We start from the raw sequence: 24,064 nt of genomic DNA on the forward strand, positions 1-24,064 counted from the left end.
TATGCATTCAACACTCCAACACAAAGAAGCTTCAGAAATCTGAGTCTCTTCATCCAATCACTGCAGGCTGCTCTGTAACCCCCTCCTCTCTGTTTTCATGCTGCAGTCTGATAGGACAGGAGTGAGCACAAAAGATGTGATTGTCCCACTCTCACTTCCTGGACTTTGTCCCAGCCTGGGCTTTAGCTGGGACAAATATGATGTGACAGCCAGACAGGATTATGTTCTAGATGATTTGGGGACCCCTAGTGGTCGTTCTTTATAAGCCATGATTTCTATAAAAAAGGAGCTAAAATTTATTTATATGAACTATATTAGAAAGGTTAATGTTTTTCCAAGATGTACAACATATAAGAAGTTTTTGAATCTGACAGCGACCCTTTAAGTGTATAACCATAAAATATATAAAAACTATAATACATAATAATAATATAAATATATGTGCATACACACATATAAATGTATATACACACACACAGTACTATGTCTCCCCTCTGTAGTCTTCAGTCTGGTCATTTGTGCCTCAAATGCAAGCAAAGACCCTGTGCTCCATAGACCCCCAGTGGTCGGGGCAAGTGTTGGGTTAGGGAGATTAACCACTTAGTTCCTGATTTAGTAAACCTAAATTTGTTTACGGGAACAAAATCGGGGACATCTGCGCCCGGAACGCTCCCCATACTAATCTTCTTGACGGCTGAAAGAAAATGGAGGAGATTTATCAAAACCTGTCCAGAGGAAAAGTTGCTGAGTTGCCCATAGCAACCAATCAGATCGCTTCTTTCATTTTTCAGAGGCCTTTTCAAAAGTGAAAGTAGTGATCTGATTGGTTGCTATGGGCAACTCAGCAACTTTTCTGGACAGGTTTTGAAAAATCTCTGAAGGCCCGGACGTGCGATGTAACGCATCCGCCCGAGTGTGAGGAAACCAAATATGTGACACTTTAAAAAGAAGGAGTATTTGTGATTGTATGAGTGCATCCTACTTTATAAAACAACTTTCCTTAAAGGGGTATTCCAGGAAAAAACTTTTTATTTATTTATCAACTGGTTCCAGAAAGTTAAACAGATTTATAAATGACTTCTATTAAAAAAAATCTTAATCCTTTCAGTACTTATGAGCTTCTGTAGTTAAGGTTGTTCTTTTCTGTCTAAGTGCTCTCTGATGACACCTGTCTCGGGAACCACCCTGTTTAGAAGAGGTTTGCTATGGGGATTTGCTTCTAAACTGGGCGGTTCCCGAGACACGTGTCATCAGAGAGCAATTAGACAGAAAAGAACAACCTTAACTTCAGAAGCTAATAAGTACTGAAAGGATAAAGATTTTTTAATAGAAGTAATTTACAAATCTGTTTAACTTTCTGGAACCAGTTGATATATATATATATAAAACACAGAGCTTATTTCTTTCAAAAACTGTTCCCCGTCTGTCTCCAGGTTGGGTGTGGTACTACAACTATGCTCCATTCACTTCAAATGGAACTCAGCTGCAGAACCACACCCAACCTGGAGACCGACAGGGAGTGGTTTTTAAAAGAAATTAGCTCTGTTTTTATATTCCTGGATAACCCCTTTAACCACTACCCTACACTAGATGATATATTGATAAACCAATCATCTAATACAGTGTTTCCCAATCAATGTGCCTCCAGCTGTTGCAAAACTACAACTCCTAACTACAACCTCCAACGGTGACCACCAAACTGTGGCACGCCAGATGTTGCAAAACTACAACTCCCAGCATGCCCGGACAGCCGTTGGCTGTCCGGGCATGCTGGGAGTTGTAGTTTTGCAACATCTGGAGGCACACTGGATGGGAAACACTGATCTAATATGCGTGCAATGTAAGATCAATGCCAGTCAGCTATTAAACATGTAAATTATGTATTTTATGGAGTTAGATTGGGACAAACCAATCTGAAGGAGAATTAAAGGGGTATTCCATGCAAAAACTTTTTTTTATATTTCAGCTGGCTCCGGAAAGTTAAACAGATTTGTAAATTACTTCTATTAAAAAATCTTAATCCTTCCAATAGTTATTAGCTTCTGAAGTTTTCTGTCCAACTGCTCAATGATGATGTCACGTCACGGGAGCTGTGCATGATGGGAGAATATCCCCATAGGAGGTGGACAGCTCCCGGGACGCGAGTCATCAGAAAGCAGTTAGACAGAAACCAGCAAATCAACTTCAGAAGCTAATAACTATTGGAAGGATTAAGATTTTTTAATAGAAGTAATTTACAAATCTGTTTAACTTTCCGGAGCCAGTTGATATATTAAAATTTTTTTTGCCTGGAATACCCCTTTAAGCCATAATGAACTTGTGATCTCGGGCAGATTGAACGGCTTTATAGATCTAAAACCCCTTTGGCACTGCTCAGAGATTTCTGTTAATGGAAATATAATAAAACGTTCATATGAATGGATCTCTGCAAAGGAAATCTTGCCTTATTTATCAACCCAAACACAGAAACTGACCTTGTTACCCAAACCGATCCCAATGTAGTACGGGAAGATTCAGGTGCCGTTCCAGAGATTGTGGGGGTCCCAATGGACAGACTCCCTCTGTGATCAGACACTTATCCCCTGTCTGAACATGTACTACATATACATATGGCCCGGTCAAGAGGGCATGTGGGGATTAGTGTCTACCAGACACCTCAGGGGCGGGCTTACCCCTTTTGAGAAGGGGGGGGGGGAAGGATTGTACAGGTTAAAGGGGTACTCTGGTGGAAAACATATTTATTTATTTATTTATTTTTTAAATCAACTGGTGCCAGAAAGTTAAACAGATTTGTAAATGACATATTAAAATCTTTACCCTTCCAGTACTTTTTAGCAGCTGTATGCTACAGAGGAAATGCTTCTCTTTTTTTAATTTCTTTTTTGTCTTGTCCACAGGGCTCTCTGCTGACACCTCTGTCCGTGTCAGGAATTGTCCAGAGCAGCAAAGGTTTGCAATGGGGATTTTCTCCTGCTCTGGACAGTACCTGATATGAGCATCAGGTGTCAGCAGAGAGCAAAAAAAAAAAAAAAAATAAAAAGACAAAAAATAAATTAAAAAAGAAAAGAATTTCCTCTGTAGTATACAGCTGGTAAAAAGTACTGGAAGGGTAAAGATTTTTTAATAGAAGTCATTTACAAATCTGTTTAACTTTCTGGTACCAGTTGAATAAAAAAATAAATTCCACCGGAGTACCCCTTTAAGATTTTGACCTTTCCTTTTCCAAGACATCTGCTATCAGGACACTCCCATACACATTATATGGTTAACTGACCTCACTACAATCAGTGTTCAGTGGAGATTGTGGGGGTCCAATTGGTCGGACCCCCTGCAATCAGACTTTTTTCCCCTATTCTTTGGCTAGAGGATAAGTTTGCAAACACTGCAGTGCCCCTTTAAATAGATCCCGTGTCAACAGGGCTTGCCCGTATACAGTTTAAAAGGGATATTCCAGTGTAAAACAATTTCTTTTTATTTTCTTTTTCAAATCAACTAGTGCTCTCTGCTGACATCTCTGTCCATTTTAGGAACTGTACGGAGTAGAGGAAAATCCTTCCAGTACTTTTCAGCTGCTGTATGCTCCAGAGGAAGTTGTGTAGTTCTTTCCAGTCTGACCACAGTGCTCTCTGCTGACACCTCTGTCCGTGTCTGGAACTGTCCAGAGCAGAAGAGGTTTGTTATGGGGATTTGTTCCTACTCTGGACAGTTCCTGACATGGACAGAGGTGTCAGCAGAGAGCACTGTGGTCAGAATGAAAAAAACAACTTCACTTCCTGTGGAGCATGCAGCAGCTAATAAGTACTGGAAGGATTAAGATTTTTTAATAGAAGTAATTTACAAATCTGTATAACTATCTGGAACCAGTTGATTTGAAAATAAATAAAATGTACCCCCTTTAATACTGTCCAATCAGAGATGACAGGATCAGACTGGGAAGGAATACACCCTATTCACAAGGAAAATGGCAATGTGATAGCCTAGGGGAGTAGGGTATATGGGGGGTAGCTGTGCGGTGACTAATGGGTGTCTGGTTAACCCTTTCTATTCGAGACGCCAGGGTGAGGGCTCCTCTGTAATGCTTGTCCTACCGCCACTCTTCCCTAGAGCGATAAGGAGGTATAGAATAATAGAATGTCCACAACCAGAGAGTTTGCTGAAAACAGTCGGAACATTACTGAAGATTTTATGCAAGCTTCATAACCGGAACAGTCTCTATACATGCAAAGTCTCTTAGAGATTGACAGTGGTTGGGACCTTAAGCTGCGGCACCCTGCCATCATTACAGCACAGAGCGAGTTCACTCTGTGCGTAATGACGGGCGATACGGGGGACGGAGCAGCGTGACGTCATGGCTCCGCCCCTCATGACATCACGGACCGTCCCCTTAATGCAAGTCTATGGGAGGGGGCGTGATGACCACCACGCCCCCTCCCATAGACTTGTATTGAAAGGGGCGGGACATGACGTCGCAAGGGGCGGAGCCATGACGTAACGATGCTCCGGCCCCTGTACTGCCCATCATTACGTGCAGAGCGAACTCGCTCTGTGCTGTAATGATAGCGCAGTGCCGCAGCGGGGATCCCGGGGCTCCCCAGCAGTGGGACCGCGGTGATCTGACATCTTATCCCCTATCCTTTGGATAGGGGATAAGATGTCTAGGGGTGGAATACACCTTTAAGGGTAAACATGTGACCCAAGGACCTCCAAAGGTCCTCCAACATACCATAGAGGAATTAACATAGTCACATGACTGAAGGTCCTGCGACGCTAACAAGGTAAGTATACTATACATTATATTAAATATACATTATTATTAAAATATGTACACATAAATTGTAAAATTAGAAAAGAAGAGAAGCGACTAGGGGCTGTCCCACCTGGGGGACCCTACCTGAGAGTAGTAACTGACTTTGGGGACCACCATACAAGGTACGGTATGTAATACGGTTACGGGACACCACAGTAACAACCAGTTGTTGATCAATTCATCGATTTCCAGGAGGACCAACAGAGGAATCAGCAGGGGTCCTTGTCCTGATCAGCAGAACGAAGTTACAGCAGCGCGGGATGGTGCACCACAACCGGTTCACTGCAGTACCGACACATACACACTCACCAATGCCAGGTACTACCACCACTAGGGATTGACCGATTATAGGTATGGCTGATAATCACGATTTTGGGCATTATCGGTATCGGCAATTACCTTGCCGATAAGCCGATAATGCCCCGCACCACGACGGTCCCACCGACCCGCTGCACCACGACCGCCCCCTCGACCCACCGCACCGCGTCGCACCCCCCACCGTAGTGCTGGGCGGTATACCGGTATGAACCGGATACCGTTTTTCTTTTTCTCCCACGGTATGGATTTTTGCCCATACCGCTATACCGGTCGAACCCCTCCCCCACCCTCCGAGTCAATAAAAAAATTTTTAAACTTACTCGTAATGGGGGTGGTCCGGCCATCCATCCTTCCGGTAGTGTCCGGCAGCATTCCGGGTGGAGGGTGAACCGGTCCGGGCTGTCCTTCTTCGGGGGTCCTCTCCTCCACTCCGGGCAGGCTCCGGCCTAGTACGCTGCATAGACACCGCTACGCCGCGACGTCAGGTGCGTCGCTGCGCACGGGCGTCACTGCGCAGCGGCGTCTATGCTGCATTACTAGGCCGGAGCCTGCCCGGAGTGGAGAAGATGAACCCCGGAGAAGAAGGACAGCCCGGACCGGTTCACCCTCCACCCGGAATGTCGCCGGACACTACAGGAAGGATGGATGGATTGCCCGGACCACCCTGACAGGTAGGGGGAGAGAAGCGGGTGGTGGTGGCGGCGGCGGCCTATGGCACCGCAAAAGCCACTGCAGTGCATTGATTTAAAGCGCCCGCTTTAAATCAATGATCTGCAGCGGTGCCGCGGGGGGATAAATAGCCGATAACTTTTACAGGAATATCGGTATAAGTTATCGGCTATCGGCCCTAACCTCCACCGATTATCGGTATCGGCCCTAAAAAAAACGATATCGGTCGATCCCTAACCACAACAGGGGGCCCACTGTGCTGCAGTGACTGTGTATGCCCATATATACCGAAATTATACCTATACATCAATAAATTGTGACTATAGCAGGTCCTGCGCTTTATGACAATTCTAATCTATAGGAAAGCAAACGCCAACTAATTACCCGGCTCCGGGGGAACATTAAAGGTGATAAGTGAGATACAAGGATCAATGCAAGAAATGTGCATACATTATAATATAAAGCGATAAATCAATACCTCATCAATGGTGTTCTCGTCCTTCTTCAAAGCTGTGGAGAGAAAAAAAAAATAAAAAATGTTAGAGACAAAGCCAAGAAACCTAGGCGTATGTTTCCCAAACAGCGTGGCTCCATCTGTTGCAAAACTACAACTCCCAGCATGCCCGGACAGCCGTTGGCTGTCCGGGCATGCTGGGAGTTGTAGTTTTGCAACAGCTGGAGGCACCCTGGATGGGAAACACTGATCTAGTATGATCAGTAGACATGTGCAATTCGTTTCGGAACGAATACTAAACTTAACGAATTTTCCCGTTTTCGGGTGTTTGTTACAATCCGAATGCACGTAAAAAAAAAAAAAAAAAATATTTCCAAAAAAGAATACGAATATACAGTTAACGATTGCATTCGTTATCAGTAAACCGAATGTAAGGAATTAATTTTTTTCCATTGGGTTTACCTGAGGAAAACTTAACTTCCTAAAGAGAAAACTGCAAAAAAAGGTGAAAACAACAAGAATCCTAAGGTAACACCTGCTATTTATTACAAAACAGGATCAGCAAGTGAAACCAATGGTAACGAATGGTAAATTTAACGAATTTTACAGATATAACGAAAGATCGGAATTAACAAATGCATTCGATGTTATTGACGAATGCATCCGAAAACGAAAAACAAATTTCGCGGATGCATCCGAAAAACGAATATGACGAATGCACAGCATTCCGAATATTCACAGAACCGAAAATTTTTAGAAAACGAACAAAAAAAATAAAAAAATTTTTTGGGTTCTGCACATGTCTAATGATCAGCATTTCAAAGAATATGCATATGGAAGCAAACTCAGATTCCACATGTTCCCATTAGAGATGAGCGAACTTACAGTAAATTTGATTCCTCACGAACTTCTCAGCTCGGCAGTTGATGGCTTTTCCTGCATAAATTAGTTCAGCTTTCAGGTGCTCCGGTGGGCTGGAAAAGGTGGATACAGTCCTAGGAGACTCTTTCCTAGGACTGTATCCACCTTTTCCAGCCCACCGGAGCACCGGAAAGCTGAACTAATTTATGCAGGATAAGTCAGCAACCGCCGAGCTGAGAAGTTCGTGACGAATCGAATTTAGTGTAAGTTCGCTCATCTCTAGTTCCCATCAACCCTAAGTACCCCCCACTGTTAGGCGGAGTTGTGTACAGACTGGACAACCATGTGCATGCAAAGGGTTACAGAGCAATTGTGAAAATCAGAGAGCTGGACAAGGCATTCTACCATAAGATGGCCACATCGTACACTTTAGTTAGCTATGGGCCTATGGCAACTCTGCCTGGACACGTATGTACATATACAGTGGGGCAATAAAATATTTATCCAGCCACCAATTGTGCAAGTTCTTCTTTTTTTTTTAAATCAACTGGTGCCAGAAAGTTAAACAGATTTGTAAATTACTTCTATTAAAAAATCTTAATCCTTCCAGTACTTTTTAGGGGCTGTATACTACAGAGAAAATGCTTTACTTTTTAGATTTCTCTGATGTCACGACCACAGTGCTCTCTGCTGACCTCTGCTGTCCATTTTAGGAACTGTCCAGAGCAGCATATGTTTGCTATGGGGATTTTCTCCTGCTCTGGACATTTCCTAAAATGGACAGCAGAGGTCAGCAGAGAGCACTGTGGTCATGACATCAGAGAAATCTAAAAAGTAAAGCATTTTCTCTGTAGTATACAGCCCCTAAAAAGTACTGGAAGGATTAAGATTTTTTAATAGAAGTAATTTACAAATCTGTTTAACTTTCTGGCACCAGTTGATAAAAAAAATAAAAATAAAGTTTTCCACGGGAGTACCCCTTTAAAAAGATGAGAGGGGCTGTAATTTTAATCATAGGTATACCTCAACTATGAGAGACAGAATGAGAAAAAAAAAATCCATAAAATCACATTGTCTGATTTTTTATTTTTTTTTTAAGAATTAAAAATGATGGTGGAAATTTAAATTATGGTGGAAAATAAAGTATTTGGTCACCTACAAACAAGCAAGATTTCTGGCTCTCACAGACCTGTAACTTCTTCTTTAAGAGTCTCCTCTGTCCTCCACTCGTTACCTGTATTAATGTCACCTGTTTGAGGTTGTGGTCAGGTGTCTTTTATACTGATAAGTTCAAACAGTCACACTCCAAACTCCACTATGGCCAAAACCAAAGAGCTGTCGAAGGACACCAGAAACAAAATTCTAGACCTGCACCAGGCTACAATCTTTCTACAATTTCGGCCCCCCGCAGGAAGAATTGACAAGTCAATTCTTTCTGCAGAACGTGCTCGGAAATGCATTGCCGTCTATGAAATTTTACAGGCGGACATTCCACCGTGTAAACATAGCCTTAAAGGGGTACTCCGGCCCCAAGACATCTTATCCCCTATCCAAAGGATAGGGATAAGATGTCTGATCGTGGGGGTCTTGCTGCTGGGGAGCCCCACTATCTCGCATGCAGCACCCACCTCTGGGAGCTGCACGCAGTGCTGCAGCCTCGGAGTCTGCCGGGTCACGATTACAGGGCTGGAGTATCGTGACTTCACGACTCCGCTCTGTGGGACGTCATGCCTCGCAATGCAAGTCTATGGGAGGGGGTGTGACGGCCGTCAAACCCCCTACCATAGATTTGCATTGCGGGGGCGGGGCGTGATGTCACATGAGGGCGGAGTTGTTCGTTACGATACTCCGGCCCTGTAGTTGTGACCTGGCAGACTCTGAGGCTTCAGCACTGCGTGCAGTTCCCAGAGGTGGGTGCTGCATGAGAGTACCCCTTTAAAGTTCTGTGAGGATTTCAAAAATATCTTTACTCATGTAGCACCAACATATTCCACAGCACTGTACAGAGCTTATCATTGCATACGTTCCTCCATTGGGGGAATCACAATCTAAAATAAAAAAATTAAAAGGGGTTGTCAAAAAAAAAAATAAAAAAGCTCAGTGTCAGAAAAACAAAAAAAACTTACTTGAGGTGTAATAGTAAGAGGAGTATTGTCGGATTGCTGAGAGTGAAAGGTTTACTTATTGCATTAAAAGGGTTAATCCAGGAAAAGAAAAACAGAGCTATTTTCTTTGAAAAACCCCTTCCTTTCTGTCTCCAGGTTGGGTCTGGTATTACAACTTGGCTCCATTCATTTCAATGGAACTGAGCTGCAAAACCACAACCAACCTGGAGACAGACTGGGAGCAGTTTTTGAAAGAAATTAGTTCTGTTTTTTTCTATTCCTGAATAACCCCTTTAATGGGAATGAGGTACTGTATGTATGTGTGGTGTCCCGGTACAGGACCTTGTCCTGTCCCTGTCTTAAGTCCCCTCAGTTAGAGTCCCTCGATTCTACAGGGCTCTCCTGCAGGGCTTGCCCCTTGTTCGCCTCATATAAATGTGTTTCTGAATATTGTACAATATGTATATAGAGGTTGTACAAATGTTTAGGACATTCCTGGGTCATGTGAGGATGTCATGTAATGTACCTAGAGTTCACTGGGTTCAGGACCTACAGGCTTTGCAACCAATGGGATTAGTCCAGCCCCCCTAGTATATAAGGGGCTGAAGTCACTAAATTCTCTTTTCTTGGTTCCTGCTCATCATCCCGTACACTTCAGCAATACTAAGTCAAGCACAATTGCAACTAGAACCAGCAGCCACTAAAACAGTGAGTTATAAAGCTCTATCTACAAATTCTTTGTGACTACTATTCAACTCAAACCCAATTATTAGTAGCACAGTGGCCTGCTTAAGTCTCAAGACTATTAGTCCCAGCAAAACCTGTGAAGAACCTGCATCCCGGTTATCTCAAGAGAAACTGTTTTAATTGTAAAGACTGTTGGCATAAGAAGTTCAGTAAAAGTTCCAGTTATCTCATAAAATCCATTGTGGACATTCCGTTTATTATCCTGCCGTTTGTGGACCGGTTCTCGGCAGGGCCTTCTATACAAAACAACTTCACCCTGGCGTCACGACAAACCAAGGGTTAATACCACCAGACCCTGTAGCATCATTGCAACACTCCTATACCACTACTCTTCCGGCTCACCACATATGTATGTACATTGCATTACTTCATTTCATACACTGAGGTCTTACAAAGTGTAAAAAGATAAAAAAAAAAAAAAAAAAGAGTACTCGTCATCAAACCATACATTTTCTAAACTATCTCAGAATATTTTCCCTAACTACTCCTAACACTCCACCTGCCCTAAAAAAAAAATCTGAGCTTTAAAAAGCTGTGTATCATACCTTTCACCTTACTCACATTGTCTGAGCTCCCAGCATGAAAAAGTGGGCGTTCCCCAGCAGGTGCAACGTCACTGAAGCCTGCGAGAGCTGTGCCTCCCCATGCCCTGCATGCACTTCCTGAGTTTGGTCTCCTGCCAGGCTGGGAGGAGACCAAACTAACTGTTTGACTTGCGCAGGGAACAGAACCGAGCCACCTAGTGGCAGTTTTATCAATCACATTAAAAACATATTAAAAAAAAGGTCGAGAAATTTAACAGCAAGTAAATAGCAAAGTGTCTTATAATTACATAAGGAACAATATATTAAAAGTTTAGTTTGGTGACAGGTACACTTTATCATTCTTCTGTGTATAGTAAAAGAAGAAATGTTCGTTTGGTCAAATTATGGTCAAATTAATGATTGCAGAAGAAGTTGCTAGTCAAAGCTTTCTATCCCAGGAGAAGGGATGGACCCAAATCCTATTAGAACCAGTCTGGACCTGGCTCTTGCCAGTGCCACATGCCCCTTTGCTCTGCCCCTGTTATGCATTGCCTATAGCTAGGCCACTTGTCTTCTACCTAGGTACAAAGCGGTGTACACAGTGAGCAAAAATTCTACATTTCCAAGAGGGAGATTTTTGTCTGTTAGAGAGAGAAGAGTGAACAAGGACCTCTCTGCAATACACTAATCTCTTTGTTGACCCTTCAAAGTTTAAAGGGGAATTCCGGTGGAAACAAGTAAAAAACAAATTTTCTCCAATCATCTGGTTCCTGAAAGTTAAACAGATCCTTCCAGTACTTATTAGCTGCTGTATAAAACAAAAATTTGTGAATTTATTTTCTGTCTGACCACAGTGCTCTCTGCTGACACCCCTGTCCGTGCCAGGAACTGTCCAGATTAGAATCATATCCCCATAGAAAACCTCTCCTGCTCTGGACAGTTCCTGACACAGACAGAGGTGTCAGTAGAGAGCACTGTGGTCAGACAAAAGAGAACTTCAAATTTCTCTGTAGTATACAGCAGCTGATAACCCTTCTAGTACTTAAAGAAAAACGGTCATATGTTTTGTCCCGCACTATCCACGGGTACCTGTGGATAGTGCGGGAGACGCTGAACATTTTGAGCCCTACCTTGCCCGGATCCGCTGCGCCGTTCGCCCGTTATAGCTGGTTTTCGGTATATTCAAATTAGCTGCTAACTGGTACGGGCATGGTTACTGCCTTCAACTGGCACTGTGACGTAACCGCCGCCCGGCCCGCAGCATCGCTGGCTAATGAATATTCATACGATGTCTTACACTCTCAGTCTCATCTCGGCCGAGTCCTGGACGATACTGCGTATGCGCGGGGCAGCGCTGGAGTAAGGGTGCATGCGCAGTATCGTCTAGGACTCGGCCGAGATGAGACAGAGTGTAAGACAACGTATGAATATTCATTAGCCGGGCGGCAGTTACATCACAGTGCCAGGCGGCCGAGACCTGACTCACTTAGTCAGCTGATGACAGGCAGCCTGTCTGCTTCAATGGGTGGGGCGATCGCTTGGTGGGAGAGAGATCTATCTGCATCTGATGATACAGCTGTAGGCACCCTGATTTAAAACCACAGGTCTTTTGAATGGATGCAGCTCATTTATGTTTCAATGGGTGGGGTGGCTGATGTGTGGGAGGGAAGAAAATGGAAATATGGGATTTGTAGTCAAAAAAGAAAAGTCAAACAGGAAATACCAGTTCACAAAAAGCTAGCCACAGTATTATGGTAATCTCACAACATAGCCATTTATCCCAAAGACAAGCGCAGATCCTTCCTAAGCATGTCCATTACTGTCTGCCGGGTACATACTAAAATCACCTTATGGTGGAGAACCCCTTTAAAACCAGAGGATAGGAATCCTATTGTTACATGCTGCACCCGACCAGGCTGCGACAGTGTTAACCGCTCCTTGCTTGAGAATGAACAATTGAAAACGATGAATATGGAGGAACCAGCAGATCACGTGACCTAGTGCGGACGGTTTGATGGATGCATTAGCGTTACGGAAGCGGCCATGATTGTCATGACATTGATGCAGCTGGGTCACATGACCTGACTGCGGGAGACATTCTCCAGAAGTGGATTTGTACTGCGATCCAGCCCCGACCATTATGGAGCTATATGGATGGCTTTTAAAGGGAACCGATCAATATCTGCATTAACTTTCAATTAGGGATGTTGGAGTTTACTGCTTAGTGTGTCGGATGAATAAATGATACATCGCACATTACCCCGTACGAGCCGAGCCCTGAAAATACGCCATGTCTATTCAGTTACGATATAGAGCGTGTTTATCTATCCAGGAGAATGTGGACCCTATTTATAAGATTTATTTGGGGGGGGGGGGGAGGGACAGTTTTCTTATTCTATAATGCACCATTCTAAAATATTAAAAAGGATTTTACTTTGAGTCCATAAATCGTTCTCTTCTGTAATGTCATAAAAAAATTCTGTCCAACTCTCTCTTGCAATAGATTTTCATACAGTTCTGAAACATATTTACCCAGGGCCAGAATCAGGGGTGGGCGACCTATGTGCATCACCTGTCACTACTGAAGGGGGCGCCATGGCCGCCTTCTACGCATTGGAAGCTTATGCACCAATTTAGTATCCAAAACCTAGGACTGTAGGAGATCCAGCTTCATTCCCTAGTTTATGGATTGGACAATGCTATTTAAAGTACCACATAACCAAAAAACAAAACACCTATATGGAGGATGTCAGAAGTAGATAAGTCAATAAGTAGACACTTATCAATCCACCTACACCGCTACACCCCGGAACCACGGGGTGTAGCGGTGTAGGTGGATAGGGCAAGATGGTATTAACCCCAGGGGCAAGGTGTTATTAACCCCTAATGTTCGTGACGCCAGAGGAGTGTTTTTTTGGGTACCGGAACCACCCAAACGGTATCTCCGCTATTCCAATAGCTAGGCAGTGAAAATGAGAGTCCACAACCAGGTTATGGTTTAACAGAGGCTTTACTGAGGCCGGATAGGTGGTATTATCTTCACAGCTAGGCCAGAATCCCAGAGAGGTGGCCAGGAACACAGAAGGACCTCGCAGCTGACTGGGACCAATTATACTTGTAATAGACTTTAGATAATTGACTTGAGGCTTGACTAGACTGTAGATAGTGACAGCAGACATAGACTAGACTGTAGATAGTGACAGCAGACATAGACTAGACTGTAGATAGTGACAGCAGACATAGACTAGACTGTAGATAGTGACAGCAGACATAGACTAGACTGTAGATAGTGACAGCAGACATAGACTAGACTGTAGATAGTGACAGCAGACATAGACTAGACTGTAGATAGTGACAGCAGACATAGACTAGACTGTAGATAGTGACAGCAGACATAGACTAGACTGTAGATAGTGACAGCAGACATAGACTAGACTGTAGATAGTGACAGCAGACATAGACTAGACTGTAGATAGTGACAGCAGACATAGACTAGACTGTAGATAGTGACAGCAGACATAGACTAGACTGTAGATAGTGACAGCAGACATAGACTAGACTGTAGATAGTGACAGCAGACATAGACTAGACTGTAGATAGTGACAGCAGACATAGACTAGACTGTAGATAGTGACAGCAGACATAGACTTGACTTCCTGGAATGACTGTAGATTTGAGGCCTTCCAGGTCCTGGACACTTGCACTGAGATCTCTGGTGTTTGCTGTGCTCAGTAAAGTGATGGAAGAGAGAGAATTGTAATGGCCGCCCCCTTATATAGAGGGGGGCTGGGCCAAGGCCCATTGGTCAAGCTGCGGGTCATGTGTTAAACTGGTGCCCTCTGGGTAACATGTGATAACATAAACATAACAAAAAAAAGTGCCATATGCATAATGTGCCTCCAATATAATAATGATTGCATCAATGCGTGAACATTGTACATACCAATACCCACATGGGGTGATGTCGCTGTAATATTTGTGATGCCGTTTTCCTCTCAACATATTTGATTTTTAATGCATACCAATAAATACAATATTTTATGATGAAGTGACTCCAAATTGTTCTTTTCCGGGTGTATTAAGTACCACTTAGTACAGTTACTTCTATTCTCTAATACTGTACTAGCAGAGCACCCAGCATTGCCGAGTCTTCATACCTAAACAACTACGCTTACGACCCCATATCCCGCCCTCACATCCAAACCTTATATCCCAATTTTCGCCTGGAATGCTAAGTGACAACTAAAGTGTGAATTATAATGTGTACGGTTATAGTAGGGGTTCCAGTCTTAAAAACAAACTGTTTGAATTTTGCTACAAATGATGAGGGACCTCTGAGGCCCCCACTGACACTTTAAATTAGGGACATCGTATATGCAACTTTACACATTACTGAACTATTCCAATGAAGTTACTGAAAAAACCTGGGATGTTGGTGGGCCTTGAGTACTGAGTTGTGGACCACTGCCCAAGGGGACTTGTATAAGCAATCTGATTGCTCATACAGATTATTGTAAAATGATATGGTGTTTATATAGTGTGGTGTACTGGGCTGTTGTATGCTGGCTAGTGTAATGGTGACAAATAGACAGTTTGTTACGCCAGGGTAGTGTTATCCACCATGCTCCAAGGCTCAACAGTTCAACCTACACTACTCAGACTAGGGGGGGCTCCCATTGGGTGTCAGGGTCACAAAGTTTACCCTGCATAATCACTCCTGAAAGGCGTGTTTAAAATTTATAAAAAGAAATATAAAATCAAAACACTGAAAATCATTTGCATAATCATATTTACAAAACAAAAAACATAAGAAAAAAAGTAATCTGGAGTAGTGGGCCCAGAACAGATACACCACAACTGTCCGAGGCAACGTTTACCTGACAGGACAACATTCTGTACTGGGTCACCACATTAGACCAGAAGGTCTATTGCTAAAGCCTTCCACAGCAATCTAGCCACTGCACCACCAATGACACATGCGGGTAGTGTTTAAAAATACAGTTATCAGCATTGACAGCGGCATTTAAACAGTAAGGACCCATTCACACTATGAAATCTCCCCCCAGAGAAATTCCAAGATTCTGTGGGCTGCAGGAACAAGCCTGCGCTAGGACCGCTGATGTGTGGGCTGTTCTCACTAAAGGCTAGGGATGTCCCAATACCATTTTTTTATTTTTTTTAAGACCGCGTACAATTACTTTTTTTCCAATGTCATGTGACAGGGTTGATTTTTTTCCCCCCTTTAAATGGGAAAAAGGTTAAATTTTTTTAGTTTTTTTAAGAGAAAAGGGCTTTTTATATTAAAAATTTTTTTTTTTTTTTTATTAAAAATTTTTTGAAAGAGGGGGGTGATTAAAATTTTTTTATTGGGAAGGGGTAAATTCACATAATTATTTTAACAATATTTTTTTCCCACTTTTTTAGTCTCCATAGGGGATTATTACATGCAATCTGTAGATTGCATATACTGATCAATGCTATAACATAGCACTGATCAGGGTTATCGGCACTCCTTTACTACTGCCTGCCATGGCTGGCATGATCGGACGCACAGAGCAGGGTAAGGGACCTCCGGCCGTCCTCACAGCTGATCGGGACACCGCGATTACACTGCGGCGATCCCGATCAGCACCCCTGAGCTAACCGGCAGTACATCTCAGGACTTCTAGATGCCGCGATCAACTTTGAATGTGACGTCTAAAGGGGTTAATGCGAGACCCGGTTATGATGTGCGCTCAGCTCCTGAGTGCGCTGCATAGCTTGGAAGTCCCGCCGGCAGGTATCACGGAGGTGCGGTAAGCCGCCTGCACTCTCCGCACCCAAGTTATGCAGCGCACTCAGCAGCTGAGCGCACACTAGGTATCGGATTAGGTATCTGGGACATTTACACGAGTACACGTACTCGTGCAAATGTCCAGTATGGTCCCGATACCAGTATCCCTATCGGGACATCCCTACTAAAGGGCGGCTGCTTTCTCCATACATCCTTATCAACCCCATGATGTAAATGTACGTCATTGAGTTAAAAAGGCCTAAAAAAAAAAAAAAAAACATTTATAATAATAATAATAATAATAATAATAATAATAATAAAAGCTGGAATCGGATTGGTTGCTATAGTCATCTTCTCCACTGTTCCTCTGCTCAAGATCTCCAAATCTTCCCCAGAGAGTTAAAGGGGTTCTCCGGTGCTTACACATCTTTTCCCCTATCCAAAGGATAGGGGATAAGATGCCTGATCGCGGGAGTCCCACCGATGGGGACCCCCGTGATCTTGCACGCGGCACCCAGTTTGTAATCAGTCCCCGGAGCGTGTTTGCTCCGGGTCTGATTACTGTCGATCACGGGGCCGGCGGCGTGTGACGTCACGCCTCCGCCCCCGTGTAACCTCACGCTCCTTCCCTCAATGCAAGTCTATGGGAGGGGGCGTGACAGCTATCAAACCCCCTACCGTAGGCTTGCATTGAGGGGTGGAGCATGACATCACACGGGGGCGGAGGCGTGACGTCACACGCCGTCAGCCCTGTTGTCACCGGTAATCAGACTGATTACAAACGGGGTGCCGCGTGCAAGATCACGGGGGTCCCCAGCAGCGGGACTCCTGCGATCAGGCATCTTATCCCCTATCCTTTGGATAGGGGATAAGATGTCTAAGCACCGGAGTACCCCTTTAAAAAATAAGTTAAACCATTCCTAACTACTGTGTGAGCCCCCTCTGACTCACAGTTTCAAAGGTTTCAATCCATGAAACATCACACTTCACTTACAACCATGTCACCGCATTGTTCATGGTCCCTGTGGGACATTTCCAGATAAATGACATGCAAGGATCCAATCAGTACAACCCTGAGACCATAAAAGATGTTTAGTGTTGTGGTCATGCGTGTCCATGAGTCATGTTACATACTTAAACGTTCACCACGTTTCCTTTGTATACCATTGTCCAGCCATGTCCATTATTACCTATTAAGTCCTTGATTTCCATTCAGAATTGTGTGGAGCATTAAAAGGGGTATTCCAGGAAAAAAAATTATATATATCAACTGGCTCCAGAAAGTTAAACAGATTTGTAAATTACTTCTATTAATAAATCTTAATCTTTTCAATAATTATCAGCTGCTGAAGTTGAGTTGTTGTCTTCTATCTGGCAACAGTGCTCTCTGCTGACATCTCTGCTTGTCTCGGGAACTGCACAGAGTAGAAGAGGTTTGCTATGGGGATTTGCTTATAAACTGGGCGGTTCCCGAGACACATGTCATCAGAGAGCACTTAGACAGAAAAGAACAACTCTACTTCAGCAGCTCATAAGTACTGAATGGATTAAGATTTTTTTTATTAGAAGTAATCTACAAATCTGTTTAACTTTCTGGAGCCAGTTGAGATAGATATATATTATATAAAAATGTTTTCCTGGATAACCCCTTTAACATGACGGAATGTGTGTGAGGCCCATTCTGAGTTCAGCTGTGTGACCCTATGATCGTTTATGCACCAAAAAAACTACAAAACACATTAGTGCAACAACCAGGACCCAGTAAACTGAAGAACTGAATTATGGCACAGCCTTAGAAATGGCCGCTCAGTAACAACATAACTTTGGCATAAGTAATATCATCAATGGGCTCAAACAAGTGTTCCACAGAGAGGCCAGCCCCAACACGGCCCTTCTAAACATAGCGTTGTGTAGTCGTCACATCCCGGGCCCGGGAAAACTATTTATAGCAGATATATACACAAGAGCATCACTCACACCGGGGCTGCTAAGCCATAACCATGAGATGTTCTAGGACACTTGTGCTAAATGATCCTCAAGATGGGACACATGGGAGTGGGCATTTGGTTTTCTATCTGCAGTATTACATTGGTACACATAGATAGATAGATAGATAGATATAAAAAAAAATATATATATATATATATATATATATATAATCTATCTATCTATCTATCTATCTATCTATCTATCTATCTATCTATCTATCGCAATGGGAAAAACATGATAGTACAGTGAAACCTCCCGAGAAGACCACGAGAATGAGAGTGGGAGCCATGCTGGGGTACCAGGAATGAAGAGAGGAATCCATGATGGTGGCCAGAATATGAGATGAAAAGCCATGCTGGGGACAAGGAATAAGATGAGAGGCCATGCTAAGCACTAAAAGTTAGAGGGGAGACATGTTGTGGGCTAGGAATTAGTCAGGGATAAGAAATAAGATGGTGGAGCCATGCCATGGGCTAGGAATTAGTCGGGGACAAGGAATAAGATGGTGGAGCCATGCCGTGGGCTAGGTATGAGTCGGGGACAAGGAATAAGATGGTGGAGCCATGCCGTGGGCTAGGTATGAGTCGGGGACAAGGAATAAGATGGTGGAGCCATGCCGTGGGCTAGGTATGAGTCGGGGACAAGGAATAAGATGGTGGAGCCATGCCGTGGGCTAGGTATGAGTCGGGGACAAGGAATAAGATGGTGGAGCCATGCCGTGGGCTAGGTATGAGTCGGGGACAAGGAATAAGATGGTGGAGCCATGCTGTGGGCTAGCTATGAGTCGGGGACAAGGAATAAGATGGTGGAGCCATGCCGTGGGCTAGGTATGAGTCGGGGACAAGGAATAAGATGGTGGAGCCATGCCGTGGGCTAGGAATTAGTGGGGGACAAGGAATAAGATAGTGGAGCCATGCCATGGGCTAGGAATTAGTCAGGGACGAGGAATAAGATGGTGGAGCCATGCCGTGGGCTAGGTATGAGTGGGGGACAAGGAATAAGATGGTGGAGCCATGCCGTGGGCTAGGTATGAGTCGGGGACAAGGAATAAGATGGTGGAGCCATTCTATTGCCTAGTAATTAGTTGTGCACAAGGCATAAGATAGGAGAGCCATGCTGTGGGCTAGGAAGGAGCTGGGGATACGGAATAAGATGGTCAGCCATGTGTGGTGACCCACGGGTGTATGGCAGGACCACGGGTGTGGCGGTGTGAATGGTGGGATCTGATGTTATTAACCCCGGGGGTCGGATGGTATTAACCCTTATGCGTTTGTGACGCCAGTGTGGTTTTAGGGTTCTGGAACACCACATGCCTGGTTTCTCCGCTATCCCAATTGCTAGAAGTGAATGAGAGTCCACAACCAGTTATGGTCAAACGGAGGCTTTACTGAGTATAAGACAGATGGAATTATCTTCACAGCTAAGGCCAGATTTCCCAGAGAGGTGGCCAGGACCCAGAGGACCTCGCAGCTTGCTGGACCAATATACTTGTAATAATCTTGACTTGTAATTAGACTTGACTACGTGCAGGACTTGACTACTTGTAGTGACAGCAGACATAGACTTGTAGACTTACTGGAGAGACTTGTAGCTTTTGTCGCCTTCCAGATGCTGATCACTTGTCCTGAGATCTCTGGTAGCTGAGCTGGTAGTAAAGAGACTTGTTCTCAGATCAGATGGTGGGGTCTAAGAGCACAAATTGCAAATGGCCACCCCTTTATATAGTGGGGGCTGGACTAAAGCCCATTGGTCAAGCTGTGGGTCATAGGTTAAACTGGTGCTCTCTGGGAGAATATGCAACAACAAATCATGTGACTGCATAAAATAACATGTGAAAACTTACACACAGGTTCTTGAGAACAGGTCCTTTATACTAACTATACATAGGGATCCTGTCTAAGCACTTAAAGTGACATACACACCATATAAAATAACAGGTGGAGACAACAGGGCGGAGACCCTGCAGGGGAGACCCTAGGTCACTGAGGGACTCAACCTTTCAGGGATTACAGGTAGTACAGGACCGTGTACCTGTACTGGGACATCACACATGCTCTGGGCTAGGAATGAGATGGGGGAGCAAATTGGTAGGCTAGGAATGAGTAGTTGACAAGGAATAAAAGGTTGGGAAGCCATTCTGTAGACTAGGAATGATACGGGGAACCATGCTGGGGAGAGTAATAAGATGGCAAGCCACGCTGGGTACCAGGAATGAGATCGGGAGCCATGCTGTGGGCTAGGAATAAGTTGAAGATCTATGATGGGGACAGTGAATATGACATGGGAAAACCATGATGGGGACAGGAATGAGATGGAAGCTATGATGGATACCAGAAATGAGATAATGAGTGAGGGAACCATGAATGAGAGGGTGACCATAATGGGGACAACTACTTGAACACACAATAAATACAGGAATTTTGGCTCTTCACAAGTCCCACAGACAGTGAGTGGATTGGTAGGTAACCATGTGTGCAGACGCTTCATTCAATTGAGATATATTAGACCTTCCTTCCCATGATCAATGGTGGTCCCAACAGTCAGCCCCCCACCGAGGAGATACATTTTAATCTTGGGAGAATGCCTTTATTGGGCAGAGTAGAATCCGCTGATGCTAGACCCCTCTGGTGACAGAGTAAACAATGACATATGTGAAAATTCATGGAAGCTGTGCGTGTTGTAGAGTGGATCCCAACGAGATCAGACAGATTTGCTCCTTTGTGTATGAACAAGAGACACCGTTCCTGGCTACAGACGTTCTATCAGTTAGTCAGCACCCAGGTAATGTGTTTGGGGTCACTCCGAGGCGACACCTAAAGTGAAATCGGGGACAGAAGCATGACTTCATTATCCGAGCTCATAAAGTCTGTGCGGTCGGATTTATGGGACTCATTTTTGTGCACGACTCAAGGGTCCCCTGGTGACCTTCCAAAGTAACGACCGTAACAAATAAGTCCCTACAGTGGTCACAGTGCTCCCCCACCGCAAAACATGCAGAAGAATAGGAAACAGTCACATATGGGGAGCAGTTTAAAGATAGTGGCTGTGTCACTCAGACTGTCCGAGCATGCTGGGAGGTGTAGTTTTGCAACAGCTGGAGGCACCCCGGTTGGGAAACCCTGAGTTAAACAATCCAATAAGAAACAGGGAGCTTATGAAGTATGATGTAGTACTACATGGACCAGCCAAGTCCTCCATAGAACCTATATAAAAGAAGAAAAAAAAGCAAGAGACCGGAGGGGGGCAGAGAAAAACAGAAACAGAGGGGAGGGGGGGAAAGAAAGAGAAAGAGAGAAAGAAAGAGAAAGAAAGAGAAAGAAAGAGAGAGACTGCAATGCTGAGGTTACAGGCGAGGTGAAACCGTCTCCTGTAGAAAGGCAAGTAGTGGATGAACGAAAAAGACCTCTATGTGGCGCTGCTGGTTCCGTGGATGGTAGTAATAAAGCCGAAGTCCGGAGAGGAGTAGATATAAAAGCTTGAAGGTGTTACGCCGAGCGCTCCGGGTCCCTGCTCCTTCCCGGAGCGCTTGCGGCGTTCCTCTCTCTGCAGCGCCCCGGTCAGACCCGCTGACCGGGAGCGCTGCACTGATATTGCCGGCGGGGATGCGATTTGCATAGCGGGACGCGCCCGCTCGCGAATCGCATCCCAAGTCACTTACCTGTCCCGGTCCCCGGCTGTCACGTCCAGGCGCGCGCGCGCCAGCTCTCTAAGATTTAAAGGGCCAGTGCACCAGTGATTGGTGCCTGGCCCAATCAGCCTAATTAGCTTCCACCTGCTCCCTGTCCATATAACCTCACTTTCCCTGCACTTCCCTGCCGGATCTTGTTGCCTTGTGCCAGAGAAAGCGTTTAGTGTTGTCCAAAGCCTGTGTTCCAGATCTCCTGCTATCCTCTTGACTACGAACCTTGCCGCCTGCCCCGACCTTCTGCTACGTCTGACCTTGCCTCTGCCTAGTCCTTCTGTCCCATGCCTTCTCAGCAGTCAGTGAGGTTGAGCCGTTGCCGGTGGATACGACCTGGTTGCTACCGCCGCAGCAAGACCATCCCGCTTTGCAGCGGGCTCTGGTGAAAACCAGTAGCAACCCTAGAACCGGTCCACCGACACGGTCCACGCCAATCCCTCTCTGACACAGAGGATCCACATCCAGTTAGCCGAATCCTAGCAGAAGGTTTATTGCAACTTCATCAAACAATAGAACCAGTATAAAATAAGATTACGCATCACTGATCTGAAGAAGGGGGTGGCTCCCCCAAAACGCGTAATTTTATACTGGTTTTATTGTTTGATGAAGTTGCAATAAACCTTCAAGGTTTTATATCTACTCGTCTCAGGACTTAGTGGATGAACGAAAAAGACCTCCAAGTCCACCATAGGGGGAGATATTGCTTCTTGGCAGCTCAAGCTCACCCCATCAACCCCCCCCCCACCCGCACCACCATGATGCATAACTCCTAAAGGGCTATATAAAGCAGGATATTGAGATTGTAATAACTATAAAAAATAAAAAAAAATCCCATTATAATTGATCTGAATCCACATGAATGTTACCAACCATTTAGCATGTTACAGTAGTCCAGGCTGTCATGTCAGCGGAGGACACCACGCCAGCATCTTGGACGCCGCAGCCTGTAGGGTCGAGCGTTTTGGCAGCCAGGATCTGGCACCTGATCCTCCTCATTTTGCAAATGTAAATTGAGAAAAGCAGCGTTTGCATCACTCAGTTACATTCGGGTAAACTCAGCGATGACTCCATTCAGCCTTAAAGGACCTGAAAGGGTCTCCACCTCTTCTCCTTACAAGGCCAGAATAGGCATCGAATACCTCACCATTTGCATTGCTGAGAATACTGTTCTGTTTCATTGATGACACCGCTGGAATTTCCTCCCTCAAATACGGTGAATTTTCCAGAGCCAAAATAAAAAAAAAAAAAAGTCCTGGATCAGTGACAGCAGTAACTGGGCCTAGTTAGCATATGATGGAGCGCCAAGCTAAATAATGACAGGATTGTGTCCACGCAGGGAAGGGGGCGACTGAAGAACCTGGATAGAAGGTTTAGGCGCTGATTAAAAATGGCCCCGAGATCACTACGGCCCATAGGACACAGGACTTTTCGGAATGCGGCAGCCACTTAACCTTCTCACCCCCATCTTCCCAATGCCTCTGGGGCTCTGCGTTAGGTAGAGCCGCCATCTGTTCCGCACACAGCTCCACTATAGCTGTACTGAAAATAATAATCAGCCATTGTTCCCTCCATATAAACACAGCGCCTGACAATTCACATACAACACAACTTAACAAGTCCTAAACATCTCCATAAACGTAGCTATGGCATTCCCTTGAGGCACACTTTTTTTTTTAAATAACTGAGTTAAAGGGGTACTCTGGTGGAATATATTTTTTTTTATATATATATATATATATATATATATATATATATATATATATATATATTTTTTTTTTTTTTTTAAATCAACTTCTATTAAAAAAATCTTAATCCTTCCAGTACTTATTAGCTGCTGAATACTACAGAGGAAATTATTTTCTTTTTGGAACACAGAGCTCTCTGCTGACATCACGACATCAAGACAAGCGCAGACCCTTCCTAAGCATGTCCATTACTGTCTGCCAGGTACGTACTAAAATAACCTTATGCTGGATAACCCCTTTAATTCTTGGAAAAAAAAAAATAAAGTGCATACAGCTCCTGTGCAAACGTCTGTGTCTCCATGGTAACAGACTACAAACAAATCAAGTGTGTAGTCTGATCCTGCAGTTATATTCCTATATGCTGGTCTTGGAGTTTCAGGCTTGAGCTTC

The 24,064-nt window shown here is 44.4% G+C and overlaps 1 protein-coding gene across 4 annotated transcripts in view; it reads right to left on the minus strand.

The window, feature by feature from the left end:
* Nucleotides 1-24,064, minus strand: part of CDK14 (cyclin dependent kinase 14) — a 551,260-nt gene that overhangs the window by 506,401 nt on the left and 20,795 nt on the right. For 3 of the 4 annotated variants that reach the window (XM_056519057.1, XM_056519056.1, XM_056519058.1), the window contains exon 2: nucleotides 6,273-6,304. In XM_056519057.1, coding sequence (XP_056375032.1) covers nucleotides 6,273-6,304 — 32 coding nt within the window. Of the gene's footprint in view, nucleotides 1-6,272; nucleotides 6,305-19,823; nucleotides 19,841-24,064 lie in introns of those variants that run through there. The other variant, XM_056519060.1, reaches the window with a different exon arrangement.

This window comes from Hyla sarda, chromosome 5 (assembly GCF_029499605.1).
Source record: "Hyla sarda isolate aHylSar1 chromosome 5, aHylSar1.hap1, whole genome shotgun sequence".
Taxonomy (NCBI): domain Eukaryota; kingdom Metazoa; phylum Chordata; class Amphibia; order Anura; family Hylidae; genus Hyla; species Hyla sarda.